The sequence below is a fragment of the Ambystoma mexicanum genome, chromosome 5p (assembly GCF_040938575.1).
Source record: "Ambystoma mexicanum isolate Mex_15411 chromosome 5p, UKY_AmexF1_1, whole genome shotgun sequence".
Lineage (NCBI taxonomy): Eukaryota > Metazoa > Chordata > Amphibia > Caudata > Ambystomatidae > Ambystoma > Ambystoma mexicanum.
In genome coordinates this window covers 1049890473-1049914402 of record NC_090930.1, presented here as the reverse complement: position 1 = coordinate 1049914402, position 23930 = coordinate 1049890473, and the positions used below count along the sequence as shown (strand labels likewise).

Sequence of the window (23930 nt, the reverse complement as noted above, 5' to 3'; positions counted from 1 at the left end):
AGACACTGATTGGCCTAGGTCGCGACTACGTGTAAGGGGGTGTGTGCGCGGTTTCCTACGATTTGGTAATTATTGATCAATGAGTAGATGAGGATCCCTATTGATCGAGCAGGAAACTCGATAGATAGATGACGTTTCCCTGTAGGCGGTAGCTAGCTGGTTGCCCAATACGGAAGATAATTGGCTGGTTAAGCCCTCCTGTCGAGGGGCGTATCACGCGAGGCGACGCAGCATGCGCAGTCCGATTATATTATTGATTACCTTGTTCCAGGCGTGACAGGAAGACAGCTGTGGGGTTAACGGGGGTAGATTGCAAGTGTACTAAGAATTTACCAGTAGTTTGAAGAGATCGGTGACGTCACCAGTAGGGCTTTTCATAGGATACCTCGAGTACAAGGCATTTTTATTTTTATTTTTTTGAGAGTGGTGGGGAGGAGAGTTGTGGTAAGGGAGTGGAAACGGAGGTAAACGGTAATGAGTTGATCGGGGGAAAGGCGAAAAGGGGGACGTGGCTGCGCACGGAGAACGCCGGCCACGGCAAGTGTAGAAGAGGGAGGAGGAGCAAGTGAAAGTAGGACAGCTGTATAAGAACGTAACAAGGGGCACGCAGCCGCAGGGGGCTACGTGCGCATCGGCCGCAGGGGGCCGTAAGGGTGTTCTGTAAAGGAAGAAAAGAATATACAAATGTAAATACTATTTTTTAATATATTTTCCTTAGCGGACTATCGCAAGTCCCCAAACTTACGGGGCCAGGTAAAGGTATAAGGGTGTGTATTGTAAAGTATTAGTAAGATCACTGCTACCAAATAGGGGAAGGATAACAAGTGGAGCGCTACTATGTCATACGGGGCAGGATCGGGAGGGTGGGGGAACACCCTCACTACCCCGCTACAACACATGTAAAACACTGTCACCCCATAGGGAGAAACTGATCAAGTATAGCATAGAATGGACACAGGGGACGGACAACAAAATGACAACACCATGGCCGCCTAATGGTAGCTTCGATCCATATACCCAACATTCACTATTAAACCATCTGCATAACACATACAAGGGGAAGAAGTTGACACACCACGTGGAGGCGTTTAACTTATGGAGGATGTTCCAAGGGTCCCGACCAGGACCAAACGGAATGTTCATTGTGGGGGAAACAACGGAAGAAAAGGAGAAAGGAGAGAATGGGGAAAAAGAGAGTGAAGGAACAAAGAACACGGGGAACGGACAAGAGGGAGGAGAAAAGAGTAACAACTCAAAAGAAAATGAAATAAAAAAGGAACAGAGCGACGATATACCCCTAGCGAAGGTAGTGAAAACAGAGGGATGGGGGTTGTACCCTTTAAGAGAACTAGGAGAAATAGCAAGAGAACAATTAAGGGCGGCTGAGGGGTACTCGAACCCGGCATACAGCCCGCCACCATATACAGCTACAGGTGGCCACACGGGAGGGGAGCAGACTAGTACGACGGGATCAGCTCATAGGAAGATGCCAGCAGGGGAGGGGAGGACTGGAGAAGAGCAGACTGCGGAAATAGGACATGATGAGTGGGTAGCTGCGCAGATACTATTAAAATTACGAGGTTCACTAACAGGAGAAGAGAAGGAGGTAGTAAGGAAAATGGACGAGGATAATACCAGGGAGAGTGAAATGAAAGGGGAAGAGCTGTTACGACAAAAGGAAGAGATTTTGGAGGAACGACTAGCAGAGTTAAGGGATGAGCAGAATGCACTGATCAAGCAGCTCGAGAGGGAGGAAAGAGAGCAAGGGAAAGGAAAGAAGGTAAGAATGAGTTGGAAAAAATAAGGGAACGAACTGAGGAGCAAAAGAGAAGCCGAAAGGGTAAAGGCAGTAGCAGAAAGGGTATCAAGAGCAGCACTGCGTGACAAGAAAAGAGAGGAAGAAGAGAAAGAAAAAGAATTGGCAATATGGAAGAAGAGATTACTATCAGAAACGACAAGGAAATACGAAGAAGGGAGGATGTTAGAGAATATATTAGAACGGGAGAGGGTGAGATGGGAAAGGAAGAAAGAAGATGAAAGGATATTGGAAAAGATGAGTAGTGAAGTAATGGAGGAATTAAAAAGGAAAAGAGAGGAAATTGGTAGAGAGATAGCGGAGAGAAATGAAGGGGAAAGAGAAGATAGGAGAGGGGAGAGTGAAGTAAGGAGGTATGTATATAGAGAGACAGAAGTAGCAACAACATCAGCGCAAAGGGGAGCGATTGGTAAAGAAGAAAAGGAAGGAACAGACCTAATAGACTTAAAAACAGTAACGATTAGGGGGAAAAAGACAGATTGGGGGGTTGCCATTTACGAATGAATTTTGTAGTGAGGAAGAAGAAGGAATGGAGAAGGAAGGAAGAAATAGTGAAAGGGAAAGCCTAGATAAATTATACACCACCCGGACAAACAGAGACTCACCATGGATCTGCAGGAGAAAGGATGAACTGGAGAGAAGTGAGGAGGAAGAGCAAGGAATAGCGGAAAGGCAGACACATGAAGCCACACCATCACCATCTCGTCCTACATGCTCCACCACCTCACGCCCATTACGTGCAACATACCCATCTAAACTCGCGCCCTTCACAAACGAACTGACACCCTATGCAGGTAGGCTTAGAGACCTCCCTGGATGCAGGCAGGGAGAGCGAATACACACGCCCACATCAAATACAGGAAATGATGAAAGAAGGGGAAGAGATGGAGGAGAAAGAGTTACGAGCAGGGGAAATACGGACGAAATTGATGTAGGAGACACGGAAGAGGAGGGGTGCGCGGACTCGATTTTGTGGAACCCAAGGGGTCAAACGGGACACAACTTAATGCCACTTCTGGAGAGGGGAGGGGTTAGACCACAATACGTCCCTTGGAAGCATGCAGACAAAGAAAATATAAAGTGCAGGCTCCCATCATTAAGTGGAGGTGCGGGTAAATGGATATATGAAATGGAAAAGCACACCGCAGGACAGAAACTGGCAGTGGGGGATGTGAAGGGCCTTCTAATATCTATATTAGGGGATGCAGCGGATGACATTTGGAAGAGAGCGGGCTTCACTGGGGTAACAATAACAAACATCACACGATGGGGCACCATTCGCAAACTGCAGATATGCATTATGGCAGGCACTGAGGGTACAGTATCCGGACACATCAGACATAGGAGCAATTACCTCGCGCAAGATGCGTGAGAACGAAGATCCTGTTGATTATATCCAGGAAATTCAAGAGAAGTGGCGCATGGAAACTAGAGAACAATGGGACAAAACACCAGCAATATTCTACCATATACTAATACAAGGGCTCCCAGAAGCAGTTCAAAAACAACTGAAGAAAGTAGCGGGGATGGAAGCAAAAGCATGGCCAGAAATACAGCGGACAATAGTGCATCATTGTAGGACATGGCAAGGAAAAATGAAACAAAGGAAGAGGATAGGAAAGCGGAAGAGGCTAAACTAGAACAGAAAAAACTTACTAAATACACGATGGAAGGCGCACTAATAACTACACCTGCAACAATGACTCAAAGCCCCACACAAGTAGTGGCTGCACAAGATCCCTCCCAAATACAATCATCACAGACTAACACAACAGATGCCGCCACTCCAACCATACACGACTAACATGGGAGGAGGATACTCAGCGCCAGGAGCTGGGTATTATAATTACAACAGGGGAAGGGGAGGGGAGGAATGATGAGGGGGAGAGGATACGGATATAACACACAACAGCAGGTGGGAGGACTTAGAAATTCCTACCCCACCGGGCAACCAGTATACCAGGACAACACAGGAAGCTTTCCATGGCAGAGCAGGGAACCACCGGTGTGTTGGATATGTGGATTAGTAGGGCACATGTCACGCACGTGTAGAGTGAGACCAGGCACACCATTATGGAGCGAACAGGGACAACAAAGGCCCACACAGGAACAGCAGGGCATACAACAGCAGACGTTGCAACAGGGAAATGAACAGCAACAACTAGTAACACAACAACCCCAAGCACAACAAACACAACTGGGTAGGGTGACGGTCCTGGGACACAACCCTTACACAGGAAATGGTCAATCATTATACCCTCAATAGGACAGCCCACAGACGGCCTTGGTGTGTCCCATCCTGTCAGTAACACCTAATAGTGCGGAGGAACCACGCATAGAGGTAACGATAGGTGACAAAAAAATTATCATTCCTTGTTGACACCGGGGCAACCCGGTCTTGCATAAGGGAAGGTAAATTTAAGATGTCAGACGAAGCCATGAACACCCAATGATTCTCTGGTGCTAGGGGGGGTTGGTTCCCTTTACTAATAACATTTCCTTATCAATAGGGGATTATGACATGTCAGTCCCACTTTTATATTCTAGGGCCTCACCAGTAAATATACTGGGGAGAGACATAATGAACAGGTTGAATATGACGATCTCCTTTACGGAAGACGGCATAATTTGCTCCACTCCAGGAATTAACATGCTTACGGTACGACAAATTATGCAAGCATACTGTGGACAGACAGTGATTAGGGCTGAGCCAGTAGATGGTGAACTGTTCCAGTACGGGACAGACATGGCATTTGCATGGATGCCAGGGATAGAAGGAAAGATCTGGAGGAGGCCAGCAGCCTATTTGTTCAGACCAGAAACACCAGCCAATGAACCAGAAGGAAAGGTGGTTTCAGTGAACATAGAGAGCATTATAGCAACAGCTGAATACATTGCGGTACATGCCCAAGACAGAGAAGGAAGAGCATGGAGGGCAGTGATAGCATTAGCAGAGGGATGTAGACTCACCCAGGTGTCAGATGAGGAGCTCTTCTCAGAAAAAAAAGGAAGAAGGTGAAATGGTGTTTATGATGAGTGTGGAAATATGGCTAAGAGTGACGTACAAACAAGTGGTACAGAAAATTGCAATGGCACTTGAGGCACCCACATCCACCCCAGTTCCCTTCTTTGAGGAGGATATGGCAAAAGTACCCACAACATTATGGACTACTAGCCCCTATGACGTGGGGTGCATAAAAAGTATAGGGGGAGTAAGAATAAAATTGAAAAAGGGTGCAATACTCCCCAGAGTGAAACAGTACCCACTATCAAAAGAGGCAGATGAGTGCATATATGAAACAATAACGGCCCTTATAAATAATGGCATATTGGTCCCCTCAGAATCACCATGCCACACAGCTGTATACCCAGTGCGCAAGGCTAGAGGGGGGGTCTTGGCGCTTCATACAGGACCTCAGGCCCTTGAACAACATAGTGGAAGCAAAATACCCCATAGCTGCAAACCCGGCCACAATATTGTGCGGCATTCCAGCAGAGGCATCACGATTTACAGTGATCGACCTTAAAAATGCCTTTTTCTCAATACCACTGCACCCAGACTCACAAGATCTGACAAGCTTCACTTACAGAAACACAAAGTGGAAACACACCAGATTGCCAGAAGGGTACTGCGAATCACCCTCAATCTTCAACAGAGTAATACAGATGGATTTGGGTAACATTGAAATGGAAAGCACAGTGTTGCAGTATGTCGATGACATAATAATTTGCAGCACAAACGAAAAAAGATGCAGAGAGGACTCATTAAAGATGCTGAGAATATTGGCTGAAAAAGGTTACAAGGTAGACAAGGAAAAGTTACAGTACTGTCAGGAACAGGTACTTTACATTGGTCAGCTCATATCCCAATATGGAAGAAAGATTGCACCACAAAGAGCACAGGCCATTTCAAAAACGCCATTGCCACAAACAGTGAGGGAACTGCAGCAGTTCCTGGGTTTGTGCAACTACTGTAGAGCATGGGTATTTGATTACAGCTCATACATAGGACCCCTACTTTAGGCGTTGAAAGAAGCTAACAAAGGGGAGAAAAAGTTGGGGTGGACAATGGAAATGAAAGAGGCTTTTGATGAACTGAAAGATGCAATATCAACTGCTCCGGTACTGGCCACCCCAGATTATGAACGACATTTCTTTATATTTTCACATTGCGACTCAGCAGTAATGAAAGCAGCGTTGGCTCAAAAAACAAGCTTGGGCTACAAACCAGTAGCGTTTTACAGCGGCCACTTGGATCCTGTGATGTTAGGTCATTTCCCTTGCGAACAAGGTCTCGCCGCAGCTGCCTTTGAGAAAGGGTCAGCAATCACCATGGGGTGCCCAACCACACTATTTGTGGAACATGCACTATTTGCAATATTGAATAAGCCTAAGTCCACACTAACCACGCAGAGGGCATCAGGTTATGAGATCATCTTATCTAGAGCTGAACTATCAATTGTTAGATGTAGCACGGTCAACCCTGCAAGGTTTTTAGCAGAAGTAATTGAGGAAGGAGACTATGCACACGATTGTACGCAGAATACTGAAATGTACTCATGTACTAGAAAGGTTGAAGAGAACGCACTAGAGGGAGGTGAACTCTTGTTCATTGATGGGTCATCAACAATTGACCAGAATGATGGGGTAAGGAGAACTGGGGCAGCGGTGGTAAAAATTAGAGGTACCGGTGTGTGTGGCGATGAAATGTGTACAATTACCACAGCATTCGTTGAAGGAAAGCTTTCACAAACGAGTGACCATATATTCTGACAGCGCATATGTCACGTCTACTGTCCACTCAGGACTGTCCAAATGGAGGAGAAGAGGGTTTAGGAGAGCTGACGGCACTCCAGTGCAACATGCTCTCTTATTGGCTGAACTAATTGAAGTAATAAATGACCCCCAAGAATTAGCCTTGGTCAAATGTACCGCACACACTAATGGAGAAGATCATATCTCAAGAGGGCATGCAGCAGCAGACGCACACGCAAAGTATGCTGCATATTTTGGTGAGATATGGAACCCCCCCAGAGTCAGGGAGAGGGAGAGGGAGGGGAATAGCTAAGGAGATGTTGATAAGAGAAGGGTACACACATCTCCCAGCCACACAGATAATGGAGCTACAAGCGGCTGCACCAATGACAGAAAAAGAAATATGGGTAAAAAGAGGATGCACAATGTCGCCAACTGACGCACTATGGCGCCAGGGTAACACTGGAAAGATTGTAATGCCACTGGCCCTATTGAACACCGCCCTGAGCCAACTACACCACCCCACCCACACAGGATAGGAAGTAATTGCAGCACGAATTAGAGAAGATTGGTTCTGCCCCCGAGTTAAATTCCCATGTGTCAAATTTTATCAGCAATTGTCTCACATGCCAACAGTTCACGGCCGGTCACACGCTGAAGGTGATAAAAGGTACTATACCCCGGCCAGAGGGACCCTTCCAACACATCCATATTGACTATGTTGATATGATCAACGTATGTCAAGGAAATAGGTACATGATTGTGGTAGCATGCCCATTCTCGAGGTGGATTGAAGCAGGGCCCTGCTCACACCCAGATGCATTCAGAGCAGCTAAATTCCTAGTGAGGGAGGTCTTCCCCAGGTGGGGAGTGTGCGAGGTACTGCGGTCAGATAATGGCCCGCATTTCGCCAATGAAATGTTCCAGCACATCACATCCTTACTGAACATCAAGCATAAATTTGCATGTGCATATCAACCGCAGGCCAATGGTATATGCGAACGCCTGAATGGCCTACTAAAGGAGGCAATTGCAAAAATACAGCAAACAACAAAGAAGAGTTGGCTGTATTGCCTTCCGCTAGCCCTATTTGAGCTAAGGAATAGACCAGGTTCTGACCACCACCTCACCCCTCACGAGGTGGTTACCGGACGTCAAATGCGCCTTCCTCTGACGCCAACATCAAGAGCATTCACTGACCACGAAAACACTGCAACTGTTCTTGGTGATGAGATGTACCAATATGTGTCTTCTTTGATTACTAGTGTAGTGTTTGTGTTTCAACAGCTCGAGCGCACGCAGGGCGGGTCTAAGAGTGATCAACAAGAAGACGCGGATAAAGAATTGGAAAAGGCAAGACTGTGCAAAATTGCTAAAGGTGACCACGTACTACTCTGCAATTTCAACAGAAAGTGGAACAGCCCACGCTTCACTGGCCCCCACCTCGTAGAGGAGGTATCAACGAGAGCAGTAAAGCTACAGGACAAACGTGCCTGGAATCACCTACACGACGTAAAGATCTGCAAACTCCAGACCCGCCCTAGCGTCAACGACAGGGCCATTGGAAGAACAACAGCAACGTCACCAACGGAGGAAGAGACTTCTACCACAGCTAACGGCCTAAGTGTCTCCATACCCTGCCACCCCCCAGATTCCCCAGAGACAACTACTGAAAAAGAAAGGGGTGATCCCCATACCGCCCACCCCATGGTCACACGATCAACGAGTAAAGAGACTTCGCCAGTTGAGCCCCAAACCCTCTGCCCACCGACCCCCTATCCATTGCAGTAATAACTGAACTGAAGGACATTGTCTTGCACATATACACATGTAAACACTTGAATGTTCTCTTTCTTTTCTCTCGCACATGCAGGTACAGCGTATTATTGTACAGCTAAGAAAACAGATAACTAACAAGTTCACTGCCCAGTAGTAGATGGCACCCTCAGACGATAACTACCCTGAAGAATTATCACACCAATTTGTATATCACATAAAAAGGCCAAAGTACCTGAAAAGGAGGACGGTACGTGTCTACTACACAGCATTCCTCTTGGCCATATAATATTCAATGCCCCACCTCCACCCATACTTGCCTGTCCTAAGAGATAGATCGCTTAGATTGGCGTGGGAACAGCTCTTCGCTTGGGCACTGAACGACTACTTGATAGGGAGAGCTTGAAAACAACAACTAACACTAATAACAAGCATATTGAGAATTTTCAGGCGGGCAACTTTAACGTCGCAAGAATAAGCTGCCGGACTGCAGCAAGGTAAGAGCAAAATGTCGGTGAGATTAGCCTCTGTAATAAAGATGATAGGGATTTTGATGATCACCGGGTTCTTGGCTGCCTCTGTATGGCAGAACAATTATGCTATTAATATTTTTGCTGTACCCAAACCGAATATACCCCCACCCCCGGCTGCAACAGGTGTTACATCAGGTGGTACTAGCAAAAATCCACACAAGGGAAATAGAGTTAAACGCAGCACATACTCAGACAATAAAGGTATTGACAACTACATACAAAATTCAGCACACGTCTCGAACAACATGTGGTACCAACACATGTCTCAAATAGGTAAACAAACAGGAGACAGCTGCTACGTCTGCTCACTGATCCCTTACGCCATGAGCGCTTCCCGAACTTTCGTTGCCACGGAAATAGATGAAGACAGCACGATGTATAATATACCTGGCGCTGTTACAAACGAAAGGAAGATTTCAAGGGAACACGGTGCACCTGGTATGGAAAACACGAGACATACCCGTACAAAAATAACTTCCTCAAGACTTATTCGAGTTACCACAAGAGCAGTTTGCATGCTGAAGCATTCAGATACATGACAAATGGTCCTGAAAAAGGAGAAACAAAGAAAGTAACACTACAGTACCTACCATGTGATTGGTACGCCACTGAAGTTCCTGGTAAACAAGGATGTTGGGAAAGACCACTGATGATAATAACAGGAAAAGTGTACCTGGGTGACAAATGGGACACAGGAGTGGTTGGCAGCAACATGTTAATGAGAGAGGATACTACAACTATTGCTGAACACAACAACAGATGTTGGATGACTTGGGTCAAGTACGTACCCATGCTGACGTGGATGGAGAAGGATGAAGACCCAATAATAATACTGCCGCTGACTGCGCCTAAGGTATGCTACCAACATAAAGGAGAGGTGGACGTAGGATACAACACCAACTGTGCAAGCGTGACGGAGTTACCTGAGGGGGGAGCAGGAACAGCAGTAGTAATGGACCATTACTGGGCCTGCGGAGACAAGGCATACCACACACTGCCCCCTCTATGGAATGGTATATGCACAATGGTGCACGTTAATGTACCATCACTAGTGGTGCCCCAGAAACATGTGAATGTGGCGAACGTCCCCAAAATGGATGAAGGGAACAAGAGGAAGAAGAGATCTGTACAGCCCCAGAAGGGGCCAGAGAACGAAAACTGCAACAACACTGTCCTGAATAGAAAGAAAAGACAAGGAGAACCTCTGGCAGGAAATTACCTATGGGGAAGGTCGGAAACAGCACTCAGTTCAATTCCGCCAGAACACAGACTATTCAGCAGAGCAGCAATGTTCTTCTCCTCAATCATACATCCGGGACTATAGGCTTACGCAAACGCAAAATGGCTCCAGATAACTAGATGGGAACTAATGATGACAATTAATTCTACAGTAAATGGATTCAACGCAATAAAAGAGGAACTACGAGCAGTGAGGATGGTAGCACTACAGAACAGATATGTACTGGACCTCCTCACAGCAAATGGAAGGAGGAGTTTGCGCAAAGATAGGACAATCATGCTGCACATTCATCCCTGCCAACGATGCTGACAAAAGCAGTGTCACAATTGGCCCAGATGCACTCCAAAATGATGGATGAAAGTAAAAGTCTGAAAAAGGATGAGAGCTGGTTTTCAATATTATGGTCATGGATGCCATCTTGGATGTCAGATGGACTGAAGGTTATAGTTGGATGCATTATTCTGGCTGGAGCTGCACTGATCATAACAAGATTTTGGAAGGCCCGGAAGGCACGCACCACAGATGAGATGATCGGCATGCACCCCTTGATGCCAGCAGATGACGGCCAACACACAGGCACAATAATAAAAGAGAGAGAAGTTGCGCAACCAGATCATCACCAACCACCTGGACCCACCATCCGTGAAACTCGAAAACCCAAGAAACCCAAGGAGCTACATAGGGAAATGGGTATACTGCACACCTGGCGGAACATGTGCATATATGTATTGGTCATTTGAAGACCATGTTAACCACTATGGGCATTTGGGAGGAGTAACTAAAATATGGAGAGTGAGAGGAGATAAAGAAAAGGATATGTTTGTGGTCGACAAGTCGACCAGAGGGGGGACTGAAGTGGGAGAATGGAACAAAAGGCTCCCACCAATCCCCTCTCGCCCCTGGCCTAGAGGATCACGGCCCAGGCACCCGCCACGAGAGGAGTTTGCCCATCTACCAGACGACCAAATACCCTGGTACGGGAACATACGGATGTGCCCACCCGCCTGCCCAGCAGCCTGCCCTGCCCATGCCGACACCTGCGGCATGGATGAACTCTACTAAACCAACACATCGTTAGAGATGCCATGACGACCTAGCCAACGGTCAGCACACCTGTGCAAACATGCACACTGGACACTCCCACACGAAGAACATACTCAGTGCTATGACGTAGGTGACGGACACACCCACGGACGTGCATCTTTATTATTTTTCACATAGGCTTTTCAAAATACAGAAACGCAAGACGCACAATGAACTCATCTAAAAAGCTTGCTCACGCTTCTCCTAAACCCAGGCGCCATAATGAGAAATATGACGAAGACACGATACTGGGGATAAAGCAATATGATACCATAACCTAAAGCTCCTGTGTATCAAACGGCTCCACCTATACACCAGACCCAAGTAGGCCGCAAGCAAGAGCTTCCATGAACATTAAATGAACAAGAGTTCGGTTGCTGACCCTGCAGAATGAGCCCGCCGAAAGCAGACAGACAGCCAAGGGCACAATGTTGCAAACTCGCATGCCGCAAGCCAACGCCAAGGTCACACCTGCAAATTAAACCAGGCACACAGTGGAAAAAACAATATTAATTGTGCAGAATTCTGCCTCAACCACGGTCCCACCTCACGTGACCAAGCCGAACCTGACAGGGTGCCAAGCCCAGGAGGAGGGAGGCGCCTGGATCCCTCGTTTCAAGACACAGGCAGATACAATTAAGCGACCCAATGAACATCTGCGGCGGTGGGAGTAGTCGGCCTTCCAGCATATGAATAAATCCTCACATTGTCTGCACATACCCCTAGTGAAACATTGTTGCAAATGACAGGTGCACCGCGAGCTGGGAACAGCGATGGTCCCAGACTGGGAGGCTCGCGAGTGGACCAATCAGAACATGGGGCTCTTATCACTGACGCCATTAACATTGACCAATCCTCAGGGGTCTTCATGTAACAATTTTCATGTATCAAATTGAAGGGACAACCCAAGCATACCACCTGACTGACCCTTAACCACTAATAATACTCTATACGTATGCTATACTAACCCTACCACTCGAGCAACTAATCCAGAGTGGCGATAGGTTTTTTGCTAACTTTCCAAGGTGACGCAAGTAGTGCGTCATACTAAGGTAAAAAGGGCCTGCGAGCCCCACGATTAGGTGTGTGTCAGGACGGACGCGTACGATCCTTGACCCATCCCTGCCGTTTTGTCTAATAAACAGCAGAACCACCTTGCTTCTTGCGTGTGTCTCATACTCTGTTGGTTTTGGGATATACGGGAGGAGTTGGGGCCTCCCTGCCCGGAGGTCCGCGGACGGCCCAGCCGACCCCGGGAGAATTTCCCCCCGACAATGCTATAGACTCCACAACCAAAAGAAACCGTGTTAAAATCAGAACAAAAAAAATACATGAGAGAGTGGGGAAAAAGGGTCTCACTCTACAGGTTAAAACATAAATTCCTCAAAATCCAGCAAAGTTGCTGGGGGTCTCTAAGGTAGAGAGGAATTACCACATTTCTGATAATTCCTCCTAACAGAGCAAAACAAAAGGTTTACCTCATTGTACTGCATTGTAAGATGCACTGTACAATGAGCAAGTGACCAAAGTGATAACAAGTTACCAAAAGTGGAATTAAACTAACAAGACAAAGGGAGACAATGTTTCCAAGTACTAAGCCTGAAGGACATGTAGGTTTCCCACGATAAATGAGCAAAAGCCAGTGTAATGAACACAAAGGCTGCACTGCAAAAAGAGCAGGTCAGAATCAAATATAAAAAGCAAAAGGTTTGGGGGTCCATAGAAATGGAAGGAAAGTTACTGTAAACGAGAAATCTTTCCCAGCATACCCTTAGTAGCACATATGGCTCCAGAGTTCATGGTGCTCAGAGCACTCACTTGTGTCCCTGTGTTAGTGTTTTCACTCAGAAAATGCATCAGGGAATTGGTTGGGTACAGAGTCAAAGTTTCCTTTTGGCTATACCAGCTTGTGTCCTTAGTACATTGACTACCATATATTGGCATATTGCAGTCAAAGGACTACCACAGCACATTGAACACCCTAGTCATTGTTTTTTTGGTCCATCTTTCTTAGGATCACGAAGAACAGTAAAAATGGCATGCCTACACAATCTGTGTTGGCTCTGCAAAGGCGTGTCTCTCCAGGTAGTGGTACCTGCCATCCGAGTTCCAGGCAGCGGGTGATGCCTGCCGTACGAGGTCCAGGGAAAGAGACTAATGTGTCGAAGTGAATTATTTTGGTGGCCAAATACTGGTTGAATCGCTCCCACCACTTGGTGCACAGCTGCTTGCTGGTGGTGGTACGATCTTGAAGCACAGCAAGTCTGTCCAGCAAAGAACCCAGAGGGGAATTATACACAAGTTCTGTAATATTTAATGCTCAGCAAAAACTAAAAAAAATTAAATTGAAAAAAAGTAGGCGAAAAGCTTCAAGGTTCATTAATGCATTTTTAATGGGCACATTACAACACCTAAAATAAAAACATTGCATTATCCCTCCGACACGACTTGCTGCCCTTCCCTCTCGTCATATTGTAGCTCCTTCCCTCTCGTCATATTGTAGCTCCTCTTACAATTATTTACCGCATTCTCTTCCTATGAACAGATTGTTTTTGCATGCTTGAGAATTTTTTTAAAAAAAAATACATAATCTACTATACCTTTCTCTTGTGCGGTAGGTTTTTCCTCTAGCCTATGGAAAAAGAAAAAGGAAATATTTTGACTGTTGGCAAAAAGGTGAACAGAGCAGCTGTAAATCAAGCACACATGCAAGGCATACTCAATAGATCATAGCACTCTATTTCTGGAAAAGACATTGGGTTGGAAAACTGTGGTTCAGGTTCTTTGGGTGGCCAAAACCCTTCTTGCTTTGTGGAAATCCCAAACTTAACAAATTGGAGATGGTTTATTGCATTATAGGTTTATGGACTCCGGTGTTCCTTTACCTAGTAGAGGCATGGGGAGGTCAACAGAAGTTATGTTGTGCTGAGGTGGGGAGTGCAAGTGTTTGGTGGGCTCGCCATTTGTGAACCAGGCATGCACTATTTTGCACTTACTCTGGTAGATCCCTTTTACCGTTTTTCTGATATCACTAATTTGCCTACCCCCACTTTCCCCATCTCTGGTTCCTATCCCAGTGTAAAAAAAAAAAGTGCCTTAGGTTGATATAAAATGTGCACGAATGACACTTCCATTTACCCATGACAGTCAAAGCTTCTTTTTCACCCCCTCTTCAGATTCCTTCCCTCCCACTTAGTTTCTCACTCTTCATTGTTCGAGCCACCATATAAAGCTGCAAACCTAAACCTCATGACATTAACTGCATTAGTCAGGAGAAATGTCAGAAACCATGGACAATTTCTGAAAATATGAAGTACCTCACTTGTGAAGTTGTACCTCTGTGTAGGAACATCCAAATTAAAGGATAGTTCCGGGACTTTTTTTTTATTGTCCCTACGGTTCGGCCATGTGTTTTTAAGCATAAATCGGTAGATCGTAGAAAACTTTCCTATGGACCTTACCCGACTTTTCGTCCATTAACGCACTCGAAATCAGCCGCCATTTTCTGATAATCCTATCATTTCCCCCCATCGCCCTGGCTCACCTGCTTTTGCGGCACTAAATCAAATCCCCCGCCCCTGAGCCTGACATCAGCAGACGCGTACCGCCCATTTCCCAACGCCAAAGCACGTTTCGTGTCAACAATCGCTGCGCCTCAGCTAATGAAGTGTCGCCATGGAAATGGCAGGACGCCTCTTTCCTCAATAAGTATAAATACACCGTTTCACAACACACAGCAGCAGATTTTCGATTCCATTACTCTCTCTGTGTTACTTTGAGTATTCTGTGACTCGTTTCTGTGCTCTGGTCAGCTACCTTCGCCGCTTCTAGGCCTTGTGAACACCTGTACCATCTCTGTAAATTATTTTACTTTCTTTACCACACAATGGCTACAATAATGCCGTATATGTACGAGCCCGAGTACACCGAGGAAGAACTACTGGAAAGGCAAGCACGCGAAAACGATGGGGATTCGGACGGCAGTTGGGAGGACCTGTCAACGGATGAAGAGCCTGGACCATGTCGCATGGACGGCGTCTCCACCTGGTGCACGTGCAATCGGTGCGAGCTAATGCCAACTGAGGAGAACTGCTGCTGCCGTGAAAATTCCGGGTGCTTGGCCTACATTTCGGAAGGCGAGCCAAGTCCGCAATGCATCACCGAGCTGCCAGAGTTCAGGGAAGCCTGCCTCTCACGGACCGTGTTGAGGATGATGATGGTGCTTATGCACGAACTTCGCGGCACTGTTCGTCCGCGTAATCCGAGTAACGAGTAAGTATACTCTGGTTGTGATGTCAGTGATGCCACTACTATTTCATGGTCGTCTCCCACATATAAAATTACATCTACATATCATTCGAATGCATGTAAATTGGTTCCATATTGTGCATTTTCTAGATAGAATTTTTTTCCAAGCAGAATGACATTTTGTACCTGAATCGACAGTGATAAGAAAGTTTTGTCATTTTAATACAGTTTGCATCTTTCATTTTCACAGGTGGTACAGGCTGGTGGCCTATCGTTGCTTCACGGGAGGCTCGGACACCGCGTTCGGAGAGTATTACCTGCCTGTGCGGTACTTGCCATTAGACAACATTTCCCCAACGACAGTGGACAATACCGCGGATTTTCCCTGGATGTGCTGCAACCGGAACTTTACAATGTGTAATGTTTATTATTTATGTTCAATTGAAATTAAGATCTAAAATAAAACCCAACATATATTTTAACAATGGTTGTTTTGATTTTTTAAATGAATCTAGTGTGTCTCCATTGAATAGTCTTCCTGTGCCTTGTCACACCACATGTCTCCGGCCAGCATCCTCCCTCACGCTGGCCGCCCACCTTCAATCCACATAACCGTTGAACCCATATGCAGCAGACATACATATGTTATTTTGCGGGTTGGCATCAAGCCTCCCGGCCTTGCCTCCTCCCCCAAAAATACTTACCACACCACTTTGTTCAAGCGTTGGCAATAAAAGGAAGGGCCGTTGGCCCTAGGCATCCAGGGTCTCCAGGGTGAACTGCACCCATATATTCTCCTGGGAGGGTGAGGTATTTATAAACTCACACCCCTGCCTTCCATGTACTAGATCTTGCAGTCTGCCTCTTACATGCAGTTAGATGGCCTCTCCTTGGTGAGGCCCTGCGGCAAACTAGTCTTGTCTGCATGACCACCGCCCCAATCCACCCCCCCCCCCCGCCCTATCAAAGGCAGTTCGCACCGGGGTACTTGTGCTGGCAAGTGGAGCTGTCAGGGAGCGATAAAGGCCAAGAGGTGCCAAAGACCATGTACACTTCAAAGTGGTCTATAGAGCATGGGTTGTTGTTCCCATGTCTACCTCCAGACCCCGTGTCTCCTGCCAAGCATCCCCCTCACGCTGGACGGCCCCCTGCAATCCACATAAGTGTGTCTCCATTCACGAGTCTTCCTGTGTCTTGTCTGCACGACCACCGCCCCAATCCACCCCCCCCCCGCCCTATCAAAGGCAGTTCGCACCGGGGTACTTGTGCTGGCAAGTGGAGCTGTCAGGGAGCGATAAAGGCCAAGAGGTGCCAAAGACCATGTACACTTCAAAGTGGTCTATAGAGCATGGGTTGTTGTTCCCATGTCTACCTCCAGACCCCGTGACTCCTGCCAAGCATCCCCCCTCACGCTGGACGGCCCCCTGCAAACCGCATATTGCCACGACATATACACGTCATTCATTCACAAACACACCCCTGTTTCGAATTCTTTATAACCCACTTCATATTTCTAATGAGAACTTCTTTGCGCTTTGCTAGTCAACCCGTGAAGGTGCTGGTTATCTGCTCTTCGTCTCTGTGAACTTCCGTGACCACTTCGAGGAAACTCGTCAGTTTGCAAACCTGTGAACTGCTCCCTGTTCTACGACAAGAAACTACTCTGATCCCTGCATCTAACTGTTTGTTCGTCAAGGTAAGGCCATGTACCATAATCATTTTGCGTCCAATTTCTTTTCGTTCAAGACAGTACATGCAAGGAACTAGTCACATGTTCTGAGTTTAGTCAAATTATCTTTCTATTTTTTTTAAGTTATTCAAATACTTATCCGCATGTGAATAACGTGTATAGTTCCAAGAACCAAAACGAACCTTGCATTGAACCTTGTGTCATTTAATTTTTTAACACATTGGTATTCATAGAGTATTGTTGATCTTTACTTTTCAGAACTTTCCACAATGCCTGCCTGTTCCATTGGCGGTTGCCCTTCGAAGAACCATAATAAATCTGAAGGTACTATAATGCATGTTTTCCCTAAGACAATAGATCAGATAAGAGAATGGGTCCGATATTGCGGATATCCACCGTCTGAGCTTGAAAGTAGAGTCCTAGAAGTCTTTGCGGACAAGAGGGGTGATCGATACCGCATCTGCAGCAGGCACTTTAGCTCAGACATGTACTCCACATCATTGCCAATAAAGAAGAACAAACCGCAAGCGAGGCGAAAATTGCTCTCAACCGCTATTCCCACTCTATTCGTCCACATCCCTCCACTGGTGAGTCAAGTTTACGTATTTATCTCTCGGCCTTGCGGTAGTGTGTAGCATTAGCTAACAATAATTTCCCCATTTATGTATCCACTCAATATGAAGGCGGAAGATTCTCCATCCGTGTCGTTATTGCAGTCATCAGCCACTTCAAGCGCCTATCGGGTAATCTTACTTAGCTATTCTGCCACTGACTTGTTTTAGGCATGTAAATCAATAGTTTTAATTTATCGTGTGATTATTTTACCTAATGGTACACCCTTGTACTCGTCCTCTAGTCTTTGTTTTCAGTTATAATTATTGTTATCCAAAATAATGCAAGTACTGTCTTTCAGGGAGATGCTGAGGAGTCCAACGCATTGACGACAACCGTTGATGTCACTCAGATGCTCGAGGTACGTTTCCGGACAGTTCCATCGATGGAGATCATCAGATCTTGCATTCTTGTAGCGTGATTGTTACACACAATGTTTCTTTCGTTTTTAGCCATTGATATGTCCTTCTGTCGTTGCCCTCCTATGTGTCTTCTTTTTTCAATATTGTGTTCATTACTAATGAATGTCCTATGTTTCAGGGAGTCGATGGAGCATTAGTCCAAGAAGAAGGGGGAGCATGCAGTTACGGGTCGGCGCACTAGCTTGCAGAAGTGTGCACCGCAGTTACATCGTCCCTTGATGTTCTTATGCATTTCGAGGTATGGATACTGACAGTTCGATCAAGCGAAATCATATGACGTGATTACATCCGCTATACTTCCTTCTTTATTAACGCAAGTACTATGTTTCAGGGAGATGACGGAGCTTCTTCTACAAGAACATCACCCCTAGTAGTTGATGCAGATCTCTGGGTGGTGACACTTCCAACGATCGAGCAAATCGAATCATATTTACATATCCATTATTTATTTTAGACAACTGATCATTTGTGCAGGTCTATTTAGATGAGCCGTTGACGCCTGCACAAAGTTTATGTTCTTTTTAACAAAATAGAAAACCATACTAATGCAATTACTGTGTTTCAGGGAGTTACTGAAGCATCATCTTCAATAATATCATCAATGGAAGTCTATGAGGAGCCCGAGGTATGGATCTTGACAGTTCCATCTAACTAGATCAACAATGCGTGAATAATTGTCGTTTGAATGTTCTACAGAAAGCGTTCATTCGTGTTTTGCTATTGAGATGTACGTGGGTATTGGTCCCCAAGTACATTTTGTGTTTTCAATATTATTATACATACTAATGGAAGTTCTATGTTTCAGGGAGTCGATGGAGCGTCAGTGCGTGATGGATGTGCTTATGAAAATATAGTCGTTGCAGCGCAAGAGGAAGTGGAGACATGCACACACGAGTCGGAGCAACAGCGTCCTGATGTTGAAGTTCGAGGCAAGAAAGTTTCAAAGAAAAGAAAGCAAAAGAAGGTTAGTGTCCTGGTCACTATATTATGTTGTTTTTCACTGTTAATAGTTCAATACTGTTAAGTTGTGTTTAAACTGAACATCCCTTTTCCAATCTGTCCTCTAGTTGCGAGTGGGTGTACGAACTAGATCTACACAGACAGTGAAGCGAACGAGAGATGTTGCTTGTCAAACCTTTTGGCAGGGACTTGAGACTGGAGATGCATCGTGCCAATGGGAAGAATATGAAGTGATTGACAACGGAGCTATACCACCACCAGCCATTGATAGTGAATGTCCTCCTGGTAGTTCGGATGCAGTCGGAGATCAATTCACAGAATCCACACCCGCAAAAACTAAGACCGCGAGAAAGTTGAAGAAATTGTTTTATTCACCCATCGCCGGAGAAGGAACAGATGTTGCAATGGAAGAGAATGAAGTGGACGACAATGAAACACCATCAATATCACTGAACATAGCGGAAGACGATATCAGAGATTCTACCTTTCATGTGAGTGACATGTCCTCAACGTTACAGGCCGAACCAGCTGGGATGCAGAGTGACAGTATAAGGAAAGAGGCCAAATTCATTGTATTCGATAGTTGTTTGATTGATATTATTATTCGGATGAAATGTGGGCATTCGGTTGGTGGGGAAGTATGTGGGGAGCCATTGATTAATGTGACTCGTGCAATTCGAGGCACTAACCTTAAAATACATGCCACCTGTACAAAATATCATGCTTTCTCATGGTCTGCACAACCCATGCTGGGGCAACTGCCAGCAGGCAATCTACTTTGTGCAGCGGCTGCACTTTTTAGTGGTTCAAGTTTTAAAAAGTTAGAGTCTTTCTTTCAGTTTGTGGGAATCCATTTCATTGCGAAAACTCAGTTCTACAAATACCAAACCGATTATCTATTTCCAGCCATTAGCGAAGCTTGGAGAATGGAAAAAATGTCTATTGATAGTACATTCGCGGGCAAAAGGTTCAGGCTAGCCGGTGATGGACAGTGCGACAGCCCAGGATTTTCAGCCAAGTACTGCACCTACCACTTTCAGGACATGGAAAGTAAGAAAATTGTGAGTTCGGTGGTCGTGCAGGTGTCACAAAGTACATCCTCAGTGGCCATGGAGAAAGTTGGCTTTGTAGCATCATTGCAAGAACTACAATCGCGGGGAATGGTGATCGACCTGATAGCCACGGACAGACACGTTTCAATTGCCAAGACAATGAGAGAAGAGTACAAAAATATAAATCACCAATTTGACGTTTGGCATCTTGCAAAAACAATAAAAAAATGTCGGCTGCAGGTAAAAAAAAAAAAGATATGCAAGGTATTTCAAAGTGGTCCAAGTCAATCAGCAACCATCTTTGGTGGAGCTCAAAAACATGTGGAGGGTCGTTGGAAATTCTACTGGAAAAATGGCGGTCAGTAATGTTACACTGTAGCAACGTTCACCGCTGGAACACGAACCAACATTTCCACAATTGTGAACATGGCCATTTGTCCACAGAGGAGGCACGGAAGAAGAAGTGGTTGATTCCTTCATCACCCACTCACAAAGCCATTGAAAAGATTGTATTTGATAAAACTATAACAAGAGATTTGAGGGGACTCACGGAATTCTGCCACACAGGAGATTTGGAGGTGTTCCACAATATGTGCCTAAAGTACAGGCCAAAACGATTGCATTTTGGCATGGAGGGCATGATAAAATCGGACTCTTCTAGCGGTCTTGGCACAGAACCATAATGTTGGCCGTCAACAAAGTAGGACGACCGGAACTTTAGGGACGCTTCGCTACGATAAGGCCTTCACAAAAAGAAGTAAACAATGGGTTATCAAACCAGTGTTTGAGGATATGCAATATGACATTGAGAGACTTATTGTTGATGTCCTAGATAGGCACATACATGGAGTTGTGAACGAACCTGTGCAGGGGACAACTGCATTGCCACCCAACATTGCCTCTGTTCCATGTCCACCTAAAGAAGAGCTCATTGAGAAATACACATCACGGTTTAAATGATTGTAATTTGATTGTCTGTTCTCTCGAGTCTCCTCATGTCGCAGGCCCATTGAATATGTGTAGCTATGTATTGTGTAAATAAAAGTGATTGCTCTGTGAGTCCTGTGAGATGGCCTTGCACTGAATGTAGCTAACTAGGAATGTGTGCTCGTTCAAAGTGAAGGTCAGCTGCTTTGATTTTTTGCTCGGGTGCCGGAATAGCCCACGACTCAGTATAAGGTTCTATTGTTATTTGACCTTGACAGGCCGGGACCATCCCGAAAGACTTCTTTTTGGGGGTGTGGGGCAATAACGTAAGAAACGATAATGAATATAATTTCAGAAACGAAAGCCATTTAATGTTCGTTCATTAGAAGAAATAACGTCGGCATAGAAGGAGTGGTATTTCGGGGCTGCCCTACGCACAGACACAATGGAAAATGCAAATATAATGTAAGTAACTCTTTAGATGAGTTTATACCGCAATTTAATTACTATACAGTAGCTTTAAAGACGGGTTAAGTTGTACTTGTTCGTTCTATGTGGCATATTGTTTTGTACCGCGCACTATCTTGAGGAGAACCATCTCCTTTTACGGAAGCACCTCAAAACCTTCCTCTTTGCTTCTGCTTTCTCTCTCCCTCTCCCCTGCTACAACTGGTCCACTGTCTGCGACCTCGGTCCTGGGCCCTTCCACTCTCCACCTGCACTGCCTCCCTGTCAACCCCTGCACTGGGGGACTGTCTCAGTATCCTACAGCCCCCCCTTGACGTATAATACCCAGTTGCACTGTCCTAGCTATGAAATAATTTCCCGACCTAATATATAAAATGAATAATTTTAATAAAGATCTGATGGTGAGACTAATTTCATTTTATGTTTTTCAAACAGGTACATCATCCATTATTGTCTGTGTCACGAGTACCAGACACCGGCGGATGGGTTTTTCAACCGCCAGTTGCTTCTCCGCGTGAACAACGTTACCACCCTGACCATTTTATGGGACGATCGCCAAGTACAAGTATGCCCTTACGCGGTACTAACGGCTAGATGCAACATACAGACCGTTGTGGTGGCCTAGTGCCTCGTTGTTGGAACAGCCATGCGATTATCAGTGCGACCGAAGAGCTTATTTTATCGTAAACCAACACCCTGTGTACTGCACACGAACATCGCTTGCCTCAAGACGAACTATTTTGGATCGAGAGCAAAGAAAAATGCAAATCGCAGAATATTCTCTAAACATTTGATGTCCAATAAATGTACTTTGCCAAATGGACAATCTTGCCGTTTGCTTTTAAACCACAGTTTCATATTCCGAATTGTGGCGCTGTATTGCGAGATGATCTAAGACCCTGTGTACAGCAAAGGAACATTGCGTGCCTCAAAACGAACTTTTTGGAACGTGAGCAAATAAAAATGCAAATCGCTGAATATTCTCTAAACATTTGATGTCAAATAAATGTACTTTACCAAATTTACAATCTTGCGGTTTGATTTAAAAGTACAGTTTCATATTCCCAATTGTGGCGCGCTGTGTTCTGAGCTGATCTGTGTTGGTTTCCGGGTTCTGTGTGTAGTCGCGTAGAAGACCCCTGGGCGCGTTTGCCTACGCAGCACAGTCACGTCACGGATAGAGGCGGGGAATATGAATGTTTTGATAAAGTCTGTTTCAGGGGCGGGGGATTTGATTTAGTGCCGCAAAAGCAGGTGAGCCAGGGCGATGGGGGGGAAATGATAGGATTATCAGAAAATGGCGGCTGATTTCGAGTGCGTTAATGGACGAAAAGTCGGGTAAGGTCCATAGGAAAGTTTTCTACGATCTACCGATTTATGCTTAAAAACACATGGCCGAACCGTAGGGACAATAAAAAAAAAAGTCCCGGAACTATCCTTTAAGGAAACCTACATTAAACCCCAGCAGAAGTGCATTCTAAATGATCCGATCCAGAGATTCTTGCCCCAGAAAACCCAAGTAAACTGACTACAACAGGTTATACACTCCAGGACAAAATGTGGTGTCTTCTGACAGGTGAAAGACCCAAGAACATCCCGAAATGGGCATTAGTTAAACACTGCTAGGCAGGTTTATCTGAGGGACGCTGACGAGGGAGGTTCAAGAAGGCCAAACCAAGGTGTGGTGAGTGGTCCAAGCTCTAATGTGCCAGAGCAATCTGGCTTCACCCAGTGTAGAGCGGGCCATTATCAAGGTACAGTTAGAACTACATAATTACACAGCAAAATAACCCATCCAGTATTTAATTAAACATACATCCTTTACTACAAAATCATGTCGGAAGACACAAAACATGAAAGTACATACTTTTGGTTAGTTTACTGCTGTTAAACTATACTGTAACTACCCATAAAAGGCCTTACAACCAAAACGAGTAGAAAAAGTAAACGAACAAATTCGTACCATACCATCTACTTTGCCAGGCTTTACAAAAAGGAGTGTGTTGCAATAATGTATTATTCAGTAAGACCTAAAAATCACATGCAAGTATTCAAACTACAGTGAATGCTTTAATTGCCCAAATGGGCACAAAGGAACATAGACGGGAAATGGATCTTCAGGGAGTTAGGTTCGAGAAGGTTTGTCCATTTGAAACCATGGCGCAAAGTCAATAGTCGACTCGACCTGAGAGGGAAAGTGAAGGCAAGTTGTACTTGCAGTTAACAGGAGTAAAAGTGGCGACATCTATCCTGCTGGGGAGTCAAGGGAACCACCAGAAGAGAACAGACCCAAGTTCAAAAGGGCCACAGTCCTGATGGGGGATGGCTGCAGAGCCAATCTCGCACAC

General features: G+C 45.5%; 1 protein-coding gene across 1 annotated transcript in view; it reads right to left on the bottom strand.

The window, feature by feature from the left end:
- NOL7 (nucleolar protein 7) overlaps window positions 1-23930 on the bottom strand; it is a 196260-nt gene that overhangs the window by 57831 nt on the left and 114499 nt on the right. The window contains exon 5 of the mRNA XM_069613546.1: window positions 13804-13835. Within this exon, the coding sequence (XP_069469647.1) occupies window positions 13804-13835 (32 nt within the window). The remainder of the gene's footprint in view (window positions 1-13803; window positions 13836-23930) is intronic.